The sequence below is a fragment of the Sinohyriopsis cumingii genome, chromosome 5 (assembly GCF_028554795.1).
Source record: "Sinohyriopsis cumingii isolate HCF-2022 chromosome 5, ASM2855479v2, whole genome shotgun sequence".
NCBI lineage: Eukaryota > Metazoa > Mollusca > Bivalvia > Unionida > Unionidae > Sinohyriopsis > Sinohyriopsis cumingii.
Genome location: NC_142965.1, coordinates 12736150 through 12755970, shown reverse-complemented (window position 1 = coordinate 12755970; position 19821 = coordinate 12736150). Strand labels below are relative to the sequence as shown.

The following is a 19821-nucleotide window of genomic DNA, read 5'->3' as shown; positions in this document are numbered from 1 at the left end:
AAGCTATAAGTCTCAGACTTGCTGGTTGCTTTTGTTCGTTTTGTTTTTGTGGATTTTAGTTTTTATCGGGGAGGGGTATTTTGGGAAGGGGTGCGGGTTAATGCCATTTCTCAGAGCAAGATAGGCTTTACACGGCGGCCAGTATAAATGGTGGAGGAAGAACCCTGGAAAACCCCGGTAAGAGCCACCTACCCACGAGAAACTACTGCAAACTTTCTCACACACCGACATTGATTGAGCCCGATATTCTAACCCACACAGACAAAGGTGAGGGACTCAGAGGGAGAAGTATCGGTCTTCAAACTGCCAGCTTTACACATCTATACATTTAGAACTCCATAAAATGTATTACTATGATTATACATTCCAAAGGTTAGCTACCTTTCCAAGTCGATCACTTTAACATATAGTTGAGCCTAAATGTAGAATTCAGTGAAAATTAGTGAATAATTTATAGTAACTTTAGTGCTCTCTCGTGTCTGATAGCAGCTTTCGGAATGCATGCTCACTCTAAGCCATCATGGTGTTCCTTAGGCGCTTTTGTTTATAAAATGACTAGTCCAGGAATATCCTCGTATGCCTAATAAGAAACTGTAATGATCAAACTGCCAAATAAATTCGACCCACTGTCTAATATATATATATATATATATATATATATATATATATATATATATATATATATATATATATATATATATATATATATATATATACTTTAGTTGTAACCAATGTAACTGATATGCTGGCAAGGCAATCAATCCCTGACACACGTGATCCCTTGCTGGACCCAGTGCACTTGAAAGGATTGTTATTCGCCATATGATTTGTATTCTTTATATATATACGTGTACATATTAATGTGAAAATAAGAAATCAATACAACATGATAATTAGAAATAAGGACACATATACTAAGAGTGAAGAAAACACCTATTTTCCGTGCTATCTAGACTGAAATTGATATGCTGGCAAGGCATGGTAGGTTAGTTTGCTCCAGAGCTACACGTGCAGCATGTGCGGCTCATGCAACATGTCTTCAGTAATGGCTATATAGACACTGTATCTGCATTACCAACTATAGCTGATCTGAACATATCGAGATAACTATTTTAAGATAAATGATAGTTATCATTCAAGGCAATTACAATGTCCATAATATTAAGCATATCGCTTTTATATTGAACAAACCTGCAAACTCTCTATATTTGGTCTGAAAATTTTTAAAACCTGTTTAAGCTAGCTAGACCATATTATTAACAAGGAAGTTTTAGTTGTAACCAATGAATGCAATGTACTACCGTCTGTAGCCATGCCGAAACACCTGAATATATTTTATACATAGTTTGCATACTCTAATTAAACAACGTTCTCCAGTGAGACATAAATTATTTATACACATAAAATTTTTAGAAGTATATCAGATACGTAGAATGTTATTTACTTATTTCTTAAGCGTCTCTAGTTTTATATCACGGATTCGACCTTAGTTCGGCTGTATATTGCATGCATTACTGACTTCGGGAAAAACGGGTACATCGTTTATCTTCATTCAGTCAGATCAGTACTGTGAAAGACTTATTTAAGTACAGTAATACCGGAACAAGGATTATGGGATAATATATATGAATGGAATATTTGGTGACAAATTCACATTAATGAAAATGTTGGAACGGAGACTTCTGTTTTTATTCTTGACATACTCAACATACGTATATTGTGCACGTAAGTATGTAAGTTCTCTCTCTTTCTCCTCTTTTAAGGACAATGACATACATACTGCAGACCGCTCCGGTTGCCTAAGTTGTTAGAGCGTCCACCTCAGAAACGGGAGGTCACTGGTTAAATCCCTGACCGAGTCATGCAAAAAAACTTTTAAAATTGATACTTTCAGATGCCTCACTAAACGTTCAGCATTAATAGTTAGTGTAAGGGCTGGTTGGCCTGGTTTCATGATAATGTAGCTGGGTGGGACATGATGCTACATGTTCGAGATATCACTGGTGTTAGATAACACTATAAATTGCCATACAGCAGACATCGTTGTGATATGACTGAAAAAGTTTTTCAGCTACGTTAAAAATCACACACACACACACACACACACACACACACACATATTTATATATATATATATATATATATATATATATATATATATATATATATATATATATATATATATATATATATTATTTATTTATTTATTTATATATATACGCATACTGAAAATCATAGATTTTTCTCTCTGCAATTATCCACTTTCACGTATGTTTTGTTGTCAATTAATTTATCACAGTAACACGTGCATGTGTGGCTTAAAGCATAATAAATAAGAAAGGAAGTATCACCATTAAACCAATGGGTTCATTTTAAAAAGCCTGGAATATTGTACAGCCGTAGACTTCAAAAGCTCGTGAGGCCATGCGTAAGGGCTTCTATTTTCAGATTTTTTCTTCCATTTTCATGCTTATTTATTTATTCTTTTATTTGTCTCAAACATGCTACAGGTTATCTATCTTTCAGGCAGCATCACCACATCTCTTGTTTATTTGCTGTGTAGTTTAAACAATTTCTTAAAATCATATGAATTTAAGATCCCATAAAAACTATTGCATACATACATACATACATACATACATACATACATACATACATACATACATACATACATACATACATAGGTGGGCAAACGCGAACGTTCCACGGGTGGCCAAGTGGCCTAATGCGGTCACCAGTACCGATCACTGATATCTCACCATGTCCGCATGGGTTCGAGTCTCGGGCTCAGTCAATGTGGGTATATGAGAAAGCTTGTCAGTAGCTTCCCGTTGGTCGGTGGGTCTTACCGGTGTTTTCCCGGGTTCTTCCTCCACCAGTAACACATACATCGGAACAGCTCCGAGTATAAGTTTTAATATGTTTAGAAAACCTCATGTTTATATGTATTTTTATGTAATTTATGCATACAGCAATTGAGTTTGTACAAATAATAGTCAAACGTGTTTTAATCAAGGCACATGTTTGCCGATGTCTTGGAAAAGTTGTCCAACCATCTATTTTTGATCAGATTAAATTTCTTGTATTCCAACAAATGTCGGCGCATATCAAACTCAAGAGGAATGTCGCTTGCGTTTAAAGCCGCATGTTAGAAACGACCTCATAAATAATGAATAGTTTAAATTACCCACAAGCCCGCGGTTTGTATTGCCTGTAATTACAAGTAGCAACGTAAGCAATAGTTTGCAACTATTGAAACCGGACGATTTCTTCATATACGCATACACAGGTTTCAAACTCGAAAAATGGAATGACCAGGTAGTGCGATAATTGTTAGATCTTCGTCCAATGTTGTTTCAACACCAATCATTTAAAGAGGATGTTGTCTTTGCCCATCTCGTCGAATTTTCGTCCGTCACAAACTGACCAATTTAGGAAGTATCACAATGATTACCTCCCAGTCTATTTCAAACAGACGAAGTTATCTGGCGTGATTCAGAAAGAGCCGAAGGTGTTCCGACTGACAGCACACCGCTGAAACTTCAGATAACAGACTATACATATCTTGTTTCTACTTGTTTCAGGTTGAATTAGCACATTTGTTTGCAACTAATCATCCTAAGACGCACCATGACACCCCAAGACTTGAAAAAAGACACATTTTATTAACGTCACTGAATTTAGTCTTAAATATCCCAAAAACTGAAAATTCAAAACTCCAAGAAATGGCTTCAGCTTATTACCTAATCCCTTACAATGACGACAGAGTTATCGTTCGTACATCTGATTTTAAGTTCTGAATAAGAGTGTTCTGATTCATTTGGATCAATTAATAAAAAACGAGCTGAAAAGTAATGGAATACTTACTTTCATTTATCTATATGTATCCAAGCCACACCACGAGGAGTCGCTATTTCATGGCCCTTTATTTCTTATCTTTTTTATTCTTCGTCTGTTTTCTACATACATAAGTGTTATGCATATTTAATGTAATTTTTTGCTTGTTAGTTTTAATTTTTTTTATATTTCATTACATGTTATTGCAATGTAACATTGTTTGCTTGACCTGACCTTATCCAAAATTGAGTTCATTTCTGCTTGACCTGATTGACTTTTTTACATTTGTTTTATTTCATTTACGTAAACAACTAATAATAGCTTCCTTATTCTCTATGTATATGAAATTATTAACATAAGTATTATTCAGATGAACAAGAAGTGGTAAATATGTTGATCATGGTCATGGCTTTGGAGATTCCTAAGTTAATTTTATAGGCGATTATGTTGTAAATAAACAAGGTTCATTAGATCATTCTAGAAGGTTATTTTCCATTAGATAATGGTTGCTTTTAGAAAATGCTAATTGTGACCTGAAGTCAAGCAGAGAACTATACTATCTTGTGATTGTGACGATTTTACCAGTCGTGCCTTAACATCTAGTACTTTAAGTTGTATTATGGTGTGACCAGTTTGGACTACATTTTATTTTCTTCAAATTATTGAATTCAAGTGATTATTTTCTCTGGAAATACAAAATTGCTCTGATAAAATTCTTGGATAAAGACATTCACTGGAATTTATGCTGATTTCAAACCTGGAATAATATTTCTGTGATTCAACAAGAAACTATTGACACATCAGTAATTCGTGGGCTATAACAGACACGTCATCGCCTTCAATTTTGGATCTCTTCGGGACATGAACTGAGTTTTATTAGGACTTCTTATTACTAGGACTTGTGTCTTTAATTCTTGGATTATTTTTGGATCTAATTCGCAATACCGTAAGTTCTTTTTATCATTTTTCACTTTGTGTTTTAGGGGAAAAAAAGTATTTGTTTAACTGTACAAAGCTTATTGTCTTCACTCTTTTCTGTTACTTATTTTAGAGCATATACTCGTAACATAAGTCATGAAGTATCAGTTTTGCTCAACATTTTTATTCTACCTCTCTTTCTCATTGAAAGTTGTAATAGGTTTTGTACATAAAATTAAATAAAAGAAATGATAAATTAAATTATTTATTCTGGGATTCTGACCTTTTCACAGTACGGTTCTTTGATATATAAATATATTTAATATATTCCGTAAATAATCGAATACATATAAATATAGCGCCCTTAGGATCTGTGTTTTTCAGAGTACGGCTCTTTGTCATATTAAAGATTATAAAAGAGCTTTAAAAGAATTTCAGTTCTAGCACCCCTGATTCTAACGTATTGATACTTATGGAAAGAGCAAAAGAGATTTAGGCCTTTACAACTCTAGATGGACTCTACAAACACAAAGTAATGCCATTAGGTAAGCAAAATTCTCCCTCAACATTCCAGCATTTAATGATAGTGGTGTGTGTGTGATTTGGATTTTAAACGTAGCTTTAACAATTGTTCAGTCATACCGCTACGATGTATGCAGTGTGGCAGTTTATAGTGATGTCTAGCACTGGGGTATCATGCCGTTGATCGATTTGTCATTTGTTTAGCTTTTTTAAATTTTAATGTGACTTTAATTTTAGTGGCGTTATACGAATGTAATTATAATTTTAGTGATTCCTGTTCTCTTCAAACTCTTTGCTGCCTCGTTTAGATTAGTTTACGTCCATAATGATGGATCCATATTCTGTATTGTTCAAACTAGAAGATACATTTCCGTGCTGTGTGATATTTAAATAAAATACAGTGCTTGTGATCAACGTAAGATTTAATTTTTTAACTTACCTTCAAATACTTCTAAATGGTTTTCTTTCTTGTGCTCAAAAAGTGAAATGTCAATGTATTGTTTGACATATATCTTTGATTATTGCTTTATTTAAACCATTATTGGTTTGCTGAAAATAGGTTATTATTATCTTTTTCGGATATATTTTGTCCTGATCTTTATATCCAATGAATAAAAACTTAAAGTTGCATCCGGCTTAGCTTAGTATCTAAAATATTACAATAGTTATACTATTGTGATTGTATTAACTTTCAAAATAGTTTCTAAGAAAGTTTTCCGGCGGTGTATATCGAGAGCAGCATACAGGTTACACAAAATCACATATAAATAAAAAAATAAATAAATCTCTGCCTCTGTCTGTCTCTGTCTGTCTATCTGTCTGTCTGTCTGATAGGATATGCCCATTGATATTATATACAACATTTGCCGAAACTATAAATAATTCATAACAAAGGTATTAGGAAATGTTTTCGTACAATGTTCATATTCTCTCCACACTTGCCATTCATTATATAAATTTAAAACATTTTCACATTTCAAGTATGTTACCTTCATTGTTGATCACAGTATCCTGCGATCTGCAATAATTCGCATGAGTAGAATGATCACTTGCAGATTACATATTAAAATAGTCACCGACAGTACTATCAAAATCAAGCTGACGTGCGAAACAATCATGCTTGTTTAAGGTGAGTTATAAAATAGATTTCACCAATAACAAGGACGTATTTTTCTGAAATATGCATATTAATTATTGTTATTTCAAACACATCAAGTTTAATTCTAGGTTATGCAAGCGAGAATATGTCATCGGCACATACACTGCATCAAAACTAGGATTTCCAAAAATGTTAAAGAGAACCTTATTGAGCTTGATAAAAAACAATAATCTCAATCAGTCTGGACTTATTTGCATAACGCGAGACAGACAACTCTACATGTACCTCATTTTACCATTATATTTTATCTCTTACCTTGAGTGAAAAAAGTCATTTTATTGAAGATTGGTTGTATCTATAGTATAAGCGTTTCGTTCGTATACACACGAAATGTCACATTGTTTGTACAACAAAACACTTTATGATACAATAATCTCTTTTAAGCCTTACAAGTGTAATGATCCAGGCATTTGTTTGTTAGGACTAATGGATTTATTTTTGTTTGACCTATTCTTCAGTGTTATTTTTATGCTAATATTTGCAAACATATGCGAATTCTCGGTGTCTAACGAAAGCCCCGCGAAATACATAGTTGTGTTTTTTCAAATTGTTGTTCGCTTCGTCGGGGCAGAAGTTGTACCCGGTTGGTCAACGGCCTCTGTATCTGATACACGAGTTTTACTAGCTGTAAGTCTTATCGCCTTTATAATGGGTTATAACTGAAGTGACTTTATTCGTGGCCTTCTTTTCCCGAGAGAGAGAGAGAGAGAGAGAGAGACTATTTTCATATATGTTCTTGTAGCTGACGCTTGGTGATCTATTCTAAATCTTAATGTTGTACTGATTTCTGATTTGCCATCCACGGACCTTTCACCATTGGTTGAGTCATTCTCTGTATAATGCATATTCATATCTAAAGTGCTAGGAATCAGATTACTTCTGATGTCATAAAGCTATCTAGTAACTGAATGTTCTTGGTTCTCGGCGATATCGTTAACTGTTACATCACCAAAGGATTAAAGCTGACTTGTCGCATGTCAAGTCGCCCGAGTCGCGTAATCTTCTGACACTCAGGAATCAATAGTATACACCTACCAATCTACAGCAATTTATCGTGGATTTAAAAAAAAAAAATTCTTGGATTAATATAGTTTCTTATCCGGATTTGTTTTCAGAAGAAATTTTTGCGAACCAATTATTTACCGTGGGTAATCGCAAAAGATGCCAAATTTCGTCCCTGTGAGTTTCGCCCACTACAAAGGTTCTATATGTTAAAAATCACGGTATGCAGTTATTGTTTTTGTTGTTGTGTCTTAAAACAAAAGTAGATTTGATTTTTAATTTGGCGTTAACATTTCTAGCCTGTAATTGTTTAACGGAAATATTATTCTTTAGGTGAATTCCCTGAGAAAAACCTTTTAAAATTCAAGCGTGTATAAATTGTTAGTTAGGCTTTTGTATTTGAAGAGAATATTGTTATATACGTGCATGTGCAGCGCACCGATCATGACTATGTCTCTTCATCATCATAACAGAAATCCATCCGTCACTGAGATATGATAGAAAAGGTTTGTCCACTATATCGAGGAACGTTTACGGCCTATTATATATCAAACGTGCACAAAGGGCCAGCGAAAAGACCCAATAAAGAGTGGAGAACTATATATTCAAACACATACCTCCACCATCCTTTGAGACAATGATACATTTAATCCAAAATAAACACACGATATGTGTCTGTGTGTTTGTGCATGACTTTTATGAATACATAATATTATCATACAAGTTGGAGAATTTCAATTCGTAGTCTAAAGAGATTCGAATCAGAATTCACAGGTTACACCCATCGCCTTACCAGTAAGCACCAAACTCTTTACCATACCGACTAGGCAAACATCGCCAACAAATGATGCTACAAAGTTGATGGTATTGACATTCGTGCGTAGCAGGCACTCGCATGTCGACGCTGTAATTGATTCTCATCTCATTACACAGTTACCCATACAGGCACACGGTTTGTTTCTATTTGAAAAGATCTAAGTATGTTTCATATAACCGATGTTTTTTCTGAGCTTTAAAGAAGCTCGCGTATTGTAGGCTATTAACTCCATCCCATCCCCCACTCCCATTCAAAAAGAGCGTTTTCTGAGATTAGTGAGCGGGAAGTGGCAGATTGCGTGAGATCAATTGACGAAGATGCTCAATACACAGTGGAACATACTTATATTATCCTCAGCTCTTCTTAATACACTTAAGAATCATTCGAGGCTTGTTTTTGCAAGTTGACTCCCACATGTGTTGGCGCCTAATCAGAAACAGATTCGGGTTGCATTTGGAAAAGTAGCTGCTACACAAGCATGAAAATTGTGACCAGAGACGTTCGAATGATTGTCAAACGTGATGAAATGTGAATTTACTATCTTGAACCCGACTCCAGAGAAAATAATAAAGTTTGGATGAGAGGAAACTTGCAGAGACCACAAAAATAGTTGGACTATCAAGAGAGTTTTGTATGGATAAGTTTGCGATGGAAAATATCAGGCAAACAAGACACACGTGTCTGACTTTATTAGTGTCAATTTGTTTATTACCTCCAACGTGTTAACAAAAGTTGTGGAACACTACCGAACTACTCGTCAGAGTACTCAAGGAATTTATCCAGGTAATGCATGCCAGTGCACCGATGAATCAATCCGCTGTCATGTCAGACTTTTTAAACGAGCAGAGCTTCCAAACCTTGCAAACTGGCATTTTATAATCAGAAATTGGATAATCAGACTACGTTAGTGTGTTGAGATGCATGGTAGTACCGTGAGGGATGCAATGACGTTCACTTATTTAGTACTTTGTTGTAGAATGTAGTAATATGTAGAATGTTTTTTATTTAATACCACTCATGCAATGCGCATGCTCACTCAACACAAATCATTATTTAACACAAATTCCAAAAATTAAAGGAATTCTTTCGTAACTAATGTTAGTTGTATACACATTTTGTATTTTACATTCAACACCGGTTATTGGCATTGTTTAATTACTGATAGTTCTTTAGATAGTCAATGTTTAATTACCCTGAAGCGACCCTATTTTCCGTACGTAAAGTGACAGTTCACGAATTCAGACAAAACATTACATTTTAAACGCATGGTGAGTGAGCTGTGGATTTCTTGCTCTTGTTAAGCAAAAGTGTTCCGTCCAGTTTTCAACAACTGTATAGTTCCTATTGAAATATCTTTAGACAATAACGTATTTGCTTGATAACGAATTTTCGCTTTCTATCCTAATTTTTCATTCTTTTACTTTTTGTTTTCAAAATTGTCTCCTGACACAGGTAGATAAAAATTTTCATTATAATTAACATTACAGTTACGTTTTCTTTGTGTTAGTAACGTTAATAAAACACTAAGTGTTCTTAAAATCATTAAGGTCATAAGCAGCAGAGAGACTGAGCCCAGGAACTATTTCGTCCTAACAGAACCCTTATCAAGAGTATTTTATAGAAAGGTCTTATTTCACAAAATAAACCCTCTATTCAGAAAACTATGATTAATAACTCTTCTCTGCTGACCAAGAGAAGTTATTTCGACAAAGATAATTCACTATAAAAAATATTTCTTGACTGGGGGTGGTGTCGACGAAACAATTGAGGGCTCAGTCTCTCTGCTGCTCTCAGCGAGAATATTTTTTAACTAAATAGTGTATCAGTGGAATTAAAAATTTAAGTTAACAATAATGGCTAACATTGGAGAAGCACATTCTGCTAGACTAGCTCGAAAGCGACTAGAAGCAATAAAAAAAAATTCTTCCTGTGCGAGATAGTGTCAGAGAAAAATTACAATTGAGACAGCAAATTCAGGAAGGTTTCGCAGAGACCACAGGGGAATTATTTAAACCTATCACTGCAGTCACTGGAAAGGTTTTAACTGCTATCAAAGGAAGAACTCCTGAGGAGGTTGCAATTGAGGGTGGAAAACCAGAGCAAGGTTTGCTTCAAACAATAGAACAACTTAGTGAACAACAAGTAGCAGCCGCAGCTGATCCAGGTGCAGTAGGTCCACTTGCAACTGTCAAGGAAACATTTATTAAAAAATTTACCGAAGATGGCATCAACGAAATAAGAAATATTCCACTGAGTGACGTAGAGGATCTTAAGCAGTTTTCTGTCTGGATTGTTGATAATTTTCATCGCAGACGTAATTTTCTAAAACCAGAAGCTGCTAAATGTATGTCTCAAGATGAGTGGGCTGATTATGTGTATAAAATAAATCGAGGTCTTTCCCGAATATCTAAAGATGATAATACTTATAATTTTATAAAAACAGGTATAATTGGGTATAATAAAGAATTAAAAGATAAAAAAGAAGCAGAAAAACAAGCGAAACAAGCGAAAAGCGGGCGAAAGAAAGTTACAGCACAGAAACATCAACCACTGCCTGAACATCAACCACTGCCTGAACAACAACCACTGCCTGAACAACAACAACCTAAACGACGTGGAAGACCTAAAAATGAGAGACCAGCGTCATATTACTCTGCTCTAGAAGTAGAAGAGGTTCCGGAAGAAAGAGATGTTCTTGAAGATCTTGGGGCGCTGGAACCTAAAACTGGATCGGGTTTTATTCCCTGCCCCGATAATATCATCAATGATGTATTACGGTTAGAAGTTCTCATCGGAGGAAAACGAGCCGGAAATAACTCACCAGAAATAATTAATGAAGCCGTAGATATCTGTCAGCGACTATTTCAACGTGGTATCATGGATACTCATATCTACCGTGAACTTATTAATGAACTCGCAGACGGTTACTACAGCGACTGAAGGTCACAGTAATTTTAGTTAGAGAAACAGCAATTGAATAACATGATTATACACAACGCTCAACCCATTCCAGTCAGAGTAGTAAATTCACGATTACCGGTCTATCAAGCAACATACGGAGATGGTCTCGGTGATATTGTTACTGGTTTGTTTAGAAGAATGGCCCCCAAGGCGTTACCGATTGCAAAACAATTGGCGATGAAGGCTATTGATGTTGTTAAGGATAAAGCTATTGGAACTGCTGGTAATCTTGCCGGAAAAGCATTTACGTCAGTCAGGGATAGACTGTCATGGTTAGCACGCAGACCAAAAGCGGTTAAACCACCACCAGTAAAATTACCGAGCACTGAAACTATGCCCGCGGATGTCAGTAAAGTAATAAATCAGGCCGCAAATCAAAAACTCACAACTCCTGTAACTCAACAACCCGAACAAATAAATACAAGTCTGATATCAGGAAGTGGTCTTCGTTTTAGACGTCGATAATTTATATAAAATGTTCAAACGAATATCAGATCCAGCGTTCGATATGGATGCACCAATACTTAAAGATGAGTCTGTGCGCGATTATCAGTATTATTCTTATGAAGCAAGATCACCCAATCAACGCGGACGAATTGAATTACAAGTGCATCATACAAGTAGATATTTCTTACCCGCTGAAGCATTCCTTGAAGTCACGGGTGAAATTGTAACAGATGTTCCCCTTAATACACCATACGGAGCTAATTTCCGAGTTGGTCTTGTTAATAATGGCATCATGGCGCTATTCAGAAGTGCTTCATACAACATCGATGGAAAGGAAATTGAGATAATTCAGGATAATGTTGATGTTGCTACAACAATCGTGGGATTAGCACGATACTCAGATGATTACACTAGATGAGCTGGTCCGACTATGATGTTTGCTAAGGATAATGCTGATCATCCTGAACACAGATCTGCTATTCCGGTACAAACAGCACGAAACACTGCTGTGGACCCACAACCAGCTGGATTTGTGGATAGACCAGGTGATGCGTTTTCAATATTAAGGCCTAGTCCCGAGTACAATCTTGGTTTTGCTACACGTAAATTAATGTTAAAAGATAATCGCAGAAGATTTTCATGTGCAATTCCGCTGTCTCACATCTTTGGATTTTGCAGAGGTGTCAAAAAGGTTATTTTTGGAGCCAAGCATACAGTTGTACTTGTTAGAAAAGGTGATGATAACGACGCTATCTGGCGAGAAGGTGATGATCCTGCTGTTAATGCTGGTAAAGTAATATTATTCAAGCTTGCGTTGTGGATGCCAGTAATGTCCCCATCGTTAGCTGAAGAGCAACGGTTACTCTCTTTCATGGACACAGGTGGTAAATCATTGTTATCATGGTTAACAGTGTCTACAGATTTCATTCAAGGTGCCGGTGCTGGGCAATTCACGTGGCACATAGCATCACAACAAGGAGTTTCAGCACCACGACATATTTTCGTTGCACTCCAGGCTAATGCGAGAGTGAATAATCAAACACGTTCGCATATGATATTTGACAAACTTAATGTCTCTGAAGTTTCGCTGCGAATAAACGGACATCAAGAACCATCTGAGGATATAGTGACAGATTTTGAAAATAAACAAGTTGCACGTGCGTATCATCGTCTGATGACATTTATGGGACGTGATCAAAATATTGATACCGGCTTGCAGATATCACAGTTGGATTTCACAACGTTGTATCCGATTTATTACTTTTCGCTGGAACATCTTGATCTAACCAAACAATCGGTCGTTGATATACACTTCAAGGCTAACGTTGGTGAGTTTCCCGCTACAGTTGCTGGTCCACCTGCAATTCCTGGTGGTTTTAGAGCGATGGCTGTCATACTTTCCGATAAAGCAATGCTACTTGAAGGTGTTGGTGGACGAATGAGAGTCATCAATGCTCCGGTGGAGAATATGTAACATTGCTAGCAGCAACGTGTAAACAATTAGATCAATCTCGTATTAAATAAAATGTCATACAGTCATGTTAATGTCACTCTGACTCCTGGTCAGGCGAAGAAATTACAATCGAAAAACGCGAGCACATGTGGGACATCAATAACACTAAAACACGATCAGCTAGCGGGTGGTCCAAACAAGCTGTCATTGACTAAAACCCAACTAAAACATTTCAATAGCGCGAAGCAATCAACGACTGGAGTTCGACTTGATCTCTCTCCGGCCGCGGTCAAAGATATGGTTAAAACCGGTGGAATATTTCCACTTATTCCAATACTTGCCGCAACACTAGCACCAGCAGCAGTAGCAGCGGCAAAGGTAGCAGCGTTAGGACCAGTTGGAACCGCAGCAGGAATGGCACTTAAGAAAACAGTCGGAAAAGGATACAAAAAAGGGGGGGATCCGGTCTAAGACTTCCAGGAACTCCGGCGTCATGGTACCCAAAAAGGTTCTAAGTGTTTTTACACCGATGTCAAATTTTGATTTGCTTGATGCTGTTGAACAATTACGTATAAGGAATTTTAGAGGCGTCTTTATGCGAGATCAGTTACCAGCACGACCGAATAATCCAGAAACCGGTATTATTAATCTCGACAACAAAAACGGTCCAGGACCTCACTGGGTTGCTTACGCGATCGATCCACGTGGAATTATCTATTTTGACTCGTACGGTTTAGCACCGCCAGTTGAGTTTCTTCGATACACAAAAAACATCCCCCTGTCAAAGACAGGGTCAGGTAAAGTTTGGTATTCAACGTTACCAACACAAACACTAACTGATCCTCCGATATGCGGTCGTGAAGTATTAAATGTTCTTGATGCAATTTCAAAATCAGCGAGTTCTCCTCACAAAGTCGTGCATGAATACACCACAGATGTGATTTCCAAATTTAAACAACCCCATAACTAATAATGGCTGATATTTACGGAAGATCAAGCAGAACAAAGGAAGAAAAAAAAGAAATGGATTTATCAAACTATGCGACCAAAGATGAAATTGATGATCTTTTAAATCTGACCGGGATAGACCCAGATGAGGTTGTTATTTTTCAGGACAGGCACGGCAAGCTAAGAACCAGTAACATTAAGTGGAATGACATAATTCGCAGGGTTATTGGAGCTGTCACGGACAACATCATTGTATTCACTGACAGCGGCAGAATCAGAGATTCGTCGATATCAATTGCGATGCTGCGAGATGATGCACGAAAAGTCGCAGGGGAACGTGTAGCGAAGACCGGCGATACAATGACAGGTGAACTCAGCATGAACGGTAACAAAATAACTGTGTTAAAAGATCCGGAAGGTCCCGAAGATGCCGCAAACAAACAATATGTTGACACCATTGACGGTAAACTAACCACGTTGCGGGCAAAGTATGATGTTCACGTGGGCGCGTTTACAAGACTTCGAAGAAACTTCGCAAAAGCTGATGAATCCATTGATAAGTTCTTTGGGGTTCCTCCGGTCATCGACATGAAACTTTCTGAAATCATACCAAATCTTACCGTTAACGCCAACGATATCAACAAGATTAATACCCTGTTAGGTGTAGTCAGAACAGATAGAAGTTTTTCAGATCAAATCGCGTTGATAGAAAATAACATTAACACGATCAAACAAACACAACAAGATATCGTATCGGGAATTCCTGAGATCGTTAGCAAAACCAATCTGATTAAAGTCCCCACTGGAGTTACCCCCGGGCATATCATCAACATCGTATTCACTGTATCATCGGGATTCGCAACAAAGTCCCGACAAAATAATACTATCAAATATACAGCAACAGCCACTGGCGTGTATAGACTGTCTGTGTTTTCCTCCGCTAAATTTGAAATCTTCACAACGTTTCCATGGCGTCATTCCACCGATAGGTTTTCCGGGGTTGTAACTGTAATATTAAACAGCGGAACCGAAGAAATATTTATACTTGAAGCCGCAGACAAGAAATTAACCGCAACATCCTACTGGTGGTGTTTGGAATTCGTCGCAGAAACACCTCAATTGGTTACCCTGTGATTTAGTCACAGGGTAAATTAATAAAATGAAATCAGCATCAACGACAACACTGTCATTAGACGCTCAGCAATATAGATACGATCAGGTACACGAATGGCAGTCAACGCTAAAAAACACTATTGACAAATGCGCAACAAAGATAAAAAAAATACAAATGGCGTGTAACTGTGCTAGACACAATAGTGTATTCGGTATCCGCGGTAGTTGCATCTACTGGGGTGCTATTATCAGCGCTGACACCAGTGACAATTGCAATCGCGATTACAATCACAATTTCAGCATCAACGACAATTGCAGGAGTTGCTAATATAATTGCAAAAAAAATATCCTCGTGCGCGCTAACAAAATTACACGAGTATGAAAAGTTAAACAACGCGGCCACAAGCACCTACTCGAAATTATCCTCGTTGATATCATCCAGCCTTGACGATACAACAATATCCGATTCCGAATTCACGCTGATCGCAGCAGCATACAACGATTACGAGCGCACAAGGAATTTTAATTTGAAAACGATGAAGATAAATAATGGCGGAGATACTTCAAGAGATAGCCGCGAATACAACTCCGGTAAAAACATCAATGATATCAATATCTTCGACGCAGCCAGAATTCAATATTGATTTTCCAACTGCAATTCCAGTAAAAGAAATCGCGCTGGCACAATTACGAGTATATCACAGTTGGCCCAACATCAGGTCGACATCATTTCACGGACAATCGCCGAATAATTCATTTGTATTTTCATATCAGAATAAACCTGACGGCACACCAGATTGGAACGTCGTTACGTTACCAACAGGGTCTTATCAGATAGAAGAAATCAACAAAGAAATACAGCATCAAATGAAGCGTATCACCGGAAAAGAAGCAATGATCAATATAATCGCACACGAGCCAACGTTGTCCGCGGTCATCGAAATCAATAACATATCGGTGATATAACAGGACCCCGCGATGATATCATCAACGAAATCAAGAGCTTGAACATAATCTCAAAATACATTGACAATGTAAACAGCAGAGCAGTTGAAGCCTTAACCAACGCCTTCACGAACGAAAAAAAAATAATAGAGTACGCTGAGTTACAGATATCAAAATTTAAGCATTTCATCGATAATTTTCCCAATTTCCTAGAAGAAAATCCTAACGTAAAATATTACGCAGATACAGTAAAAAACGAAGCAGGTCTGTGTGTTCTTCAAGAGGCATTAGTTAAACTTCACATCAAAGAAAATGAGCTTGAAAATTATAAGTTTCCAGGATATATTTCCAAGGACACATTACGAAAACAAATCGCTGATGTCATCGATGAATACTTCCCGGATATTCTTGCCGCGCACAACAAACGATTACTACCAGAACCCGTTATCCTCAGACACGATAATTCCACAGCGGACGATGGCCGGCATATTTCTCCAGGCGTGGTAAATATCACTGATGTCGTCGCGGTCAATCTTGTGTGTGACGTAATCGACGGTAGTTACAACATAGACACAACAGTATCAAATCAAGCCCAGCAGGGGTTTATACTATACTCATTTACTCCTAGAGAACCACCTGGGTTTTTGATTGTACAAGAGCCAATCAATCCAGTATTTCTGCGGTGTCATAACCCGTCGCTGACAAGGATGAATTTTAAAGTCACTGACCAACAGGGTAGACTTTTGGACCTACGTGACGAGACTGTTAGTATAAACTTGCTGGTGAAATCCTGAAAATACTTCGATTTTTTTCAAGGACTTTTAATTAATAATATCATATCATAATAATGTCCAAAAAATCTTCGAATTACCAGAAGTATGATGATGATGATGAAAATCTCTCTGACAGTTCTGACGCTAGCGTAACAACACAAGGTGTTTCCGACGACAGTGATTTTGTTGTCAGTGATGACGAAGATGTCTCTGAAAACGCTAGCGTTTCTGACAGTGACTTTATTGACAGTGACAACGACGACGATGATAGCACTGTCAGCGACATCACCATCAGCGACAGCACTGTCGTAATAAATTATATTAAATGAACGCGAAAATAATAGTATGTATCAACACGTGAAATGTTTTATACATGACAAAAGCGCGCTTGAAGAATTCATCCGAAAAATATTTACCGGAAACCATTTCCCGGGCGTTGTTAAAATAATCATCGATAAGTACGGCAATGATGATTTTTTACTGACAGATTTTCAGCTAAAGCAATTCCGCGAAAACAATATCACGATGATTACTTGTGACGCAGACCAAATCCTCAATGTTGTTCACTCGTGCATTTCACGGGATCATCTTGATAAGATACTGCAGTGAAAATCCTTTGAAAATATTTTACTTTATACACATTTTCTTTACCACTGACAATTTTCCTCGATTTGATAGGGTATTTGCTAGTAAAAACCAGAGAAATTGTCCATTTCACTGGTTTTGATAGGGTAATTGCTAGTAAAAACCAGAGAAACAGTCCAAAGTCGTAGATTTTATAGGGTATTTGCTAGTAAAAATCAGTGACATCAGACAATTGCAAAAAAAATACTATAATAATTATTTTTCCTTCGGGATTTTATTTTTTCTTATAGTATTTTTCTGCCACAGTCCAAAGTCACAGATTTTATAGGGTATTTGCTAGTAAAAATCAACAAAACAGTCCGAAGTCACGGATTTGATAGGGTATTTGCTAGAAAAAATGATAAAAACAGTCCAAAGTCACAGATTTGATAGGGTAATTGCTAGTAAAAATCAACAACCGGGGACAGTTGCAGAATTTTATTATAATATAATTTTTTTCACTGACAATTTTCGCTGGTATTTGCTAGTAGCAACCAGAAAAATCGGACAATTGCATAATTTGGACGGTAAAAAAAAGTAATATTTTTTTTACTTTCGATTTCACTTCCAAGTATTTGACGAAGTCAAGGTGAGGTATTTACTTCCTCGTCAGTGACGTCCTTGACTTCAAACTTGATTTTATCAAGGGACATACAATGTTTCAATTTTCTGACCCGACTATTAATTATCTTCTTTGTTTCATACTCAGCTGCTAGTGCCAGCCTGATCTTTTCGATTGCACGAGACAGTGGAACAAATTCATGTATTTGTGCCTCCGCTACGCTGACCAGTGAATTATACAAATTATTTTGAATCATCTTTATGAATCGATATTGAGCAGGAAGAATATAACGCCCTGCACATTTAGCTTCGTATAATGATTCAAAATCTGACAGAATAGTTTCAACATTTAGTAATATTTTAAATCCTTGTTTTTCTAATTTTTTAATAGCATCAATCACATTATTGATATTTTCTCGATTCATATTTATGTATATTTTTATATCTTTAAAATAAAAAAACATCACATCTCCTTGAGCTTCTAGCTTATCATATGATAGGCTACCAAACTCAAGAGGGAGCGGAAACACTACCCCCATATGAGCTCCTAAACTATCAAATAACAGTCTAGAAAGCCCAGAGGGTGTGTTTGCGAACGACGAGACATTCCCCATTTGTGAACCTCCTAGCTTACCATTTGATATGCTAGCAAGGCTCATATGGGGACAACACATAACTTATCCTAGTACTTAATTCTAACTTATCCTAGGGACGGCACAAACATATAGTATTTACAGTAGAAGCTATTTACAGCAGCAGCTGTATTTACAGCAGTAGAAGCTATTTAGAGCAGTTGTATTTTACAATTGTATATATAACTTATCCTAGGACGGTACACAAACATATAACTTATCCTAGGACGGTACAAACATATAGACAACACAGACAGATGCGGGGTTATAATTCTACATCCAACGAAGTTGCACCCCTACCCCTGAAATCAACCCTGTTTTGGGGTAAAAGATTACCCCGGAACGGGGCGATAACGGAGAAAGTTGTGCAACTTCGTTGGGGTTCGACCCCCCATCTATTATAAAAACCCTATAAATCGGGCCCGTCGAACAATATGTCCGTAACGAGGATTCGAACATGACATTTGATAGCGTCGGGACGAAAGTCAAACGCGTTACCATTGTGCCACTTTCCAATCTGATAATACAAGGTTAAAAATTACTGATCTACCTGTGAAATTTATACAGGTAGTTATTTACTTCCTTGTGCAGAAAATCGTCTGCTCGCTGTGATAAAATACCTGTAGCGGTAAGTTAACAAATTCTGAATTGAAACACTGACTTATGAAAATACTGACAAATGCGAGACTGTATACAGTAAAAAAAAATACCGCACTGGATACCTGTAAATGCGGAAGTGTTATAGCGCGCTGTCATCCTTGACGCTGTCAAGGTGATAACGGGGGAATAATTGTATCATTGACTTTCACACAGTCACTGCAGAGTTATCTCCGTTGGAAAATTCTCTCGATTACAGTAAATTACCTAACAATAACGAAATATAATTTTCTGATTATTATACTTTTTTGCCAGAGCTGATTTGGTAATATTTTCCGCGACTTTTCGTACTGAGGGTGAACAAATACCGAAATACTTGCCAGCTGAGGTCATTGAGCGAAATGTTATTTCTTCTTTTGTATTTAAATTTATAGATATGACTGCCCTAGACTCTCTCTTCCCCCCAGTATTCCCAGCCCTACAATTTTCGCTCTGCGTCACAACCCTCAAAT

General features: G+C 36.9%; 1 protein-coding gene across 1 annotated transcript in view; it reads left to right on the top strand.

Moving 5' to 3' along the window:
* The first annotated feature begins 1373 nt into the window (after window positions 1–1373).
* Window positions 1374–19821, top strand: part of LOC149798647 (low-density lipoprotein receptor-related protein 6-like) — a 97586-nt gene continuing 79138 nt past the window's right edge. The window contains exon 1 of the mRNA XM_089957483.1: window positions 1374–1725. Within this exon, the coding sequence (XP_089813609.1) occupies window positions 1626–1725 (100 nt within the window). The 5' untranslated portion in view covers window positions 1374–1625. The remainder of the gene's footprint in view (window positions 1726–19821) is intronic.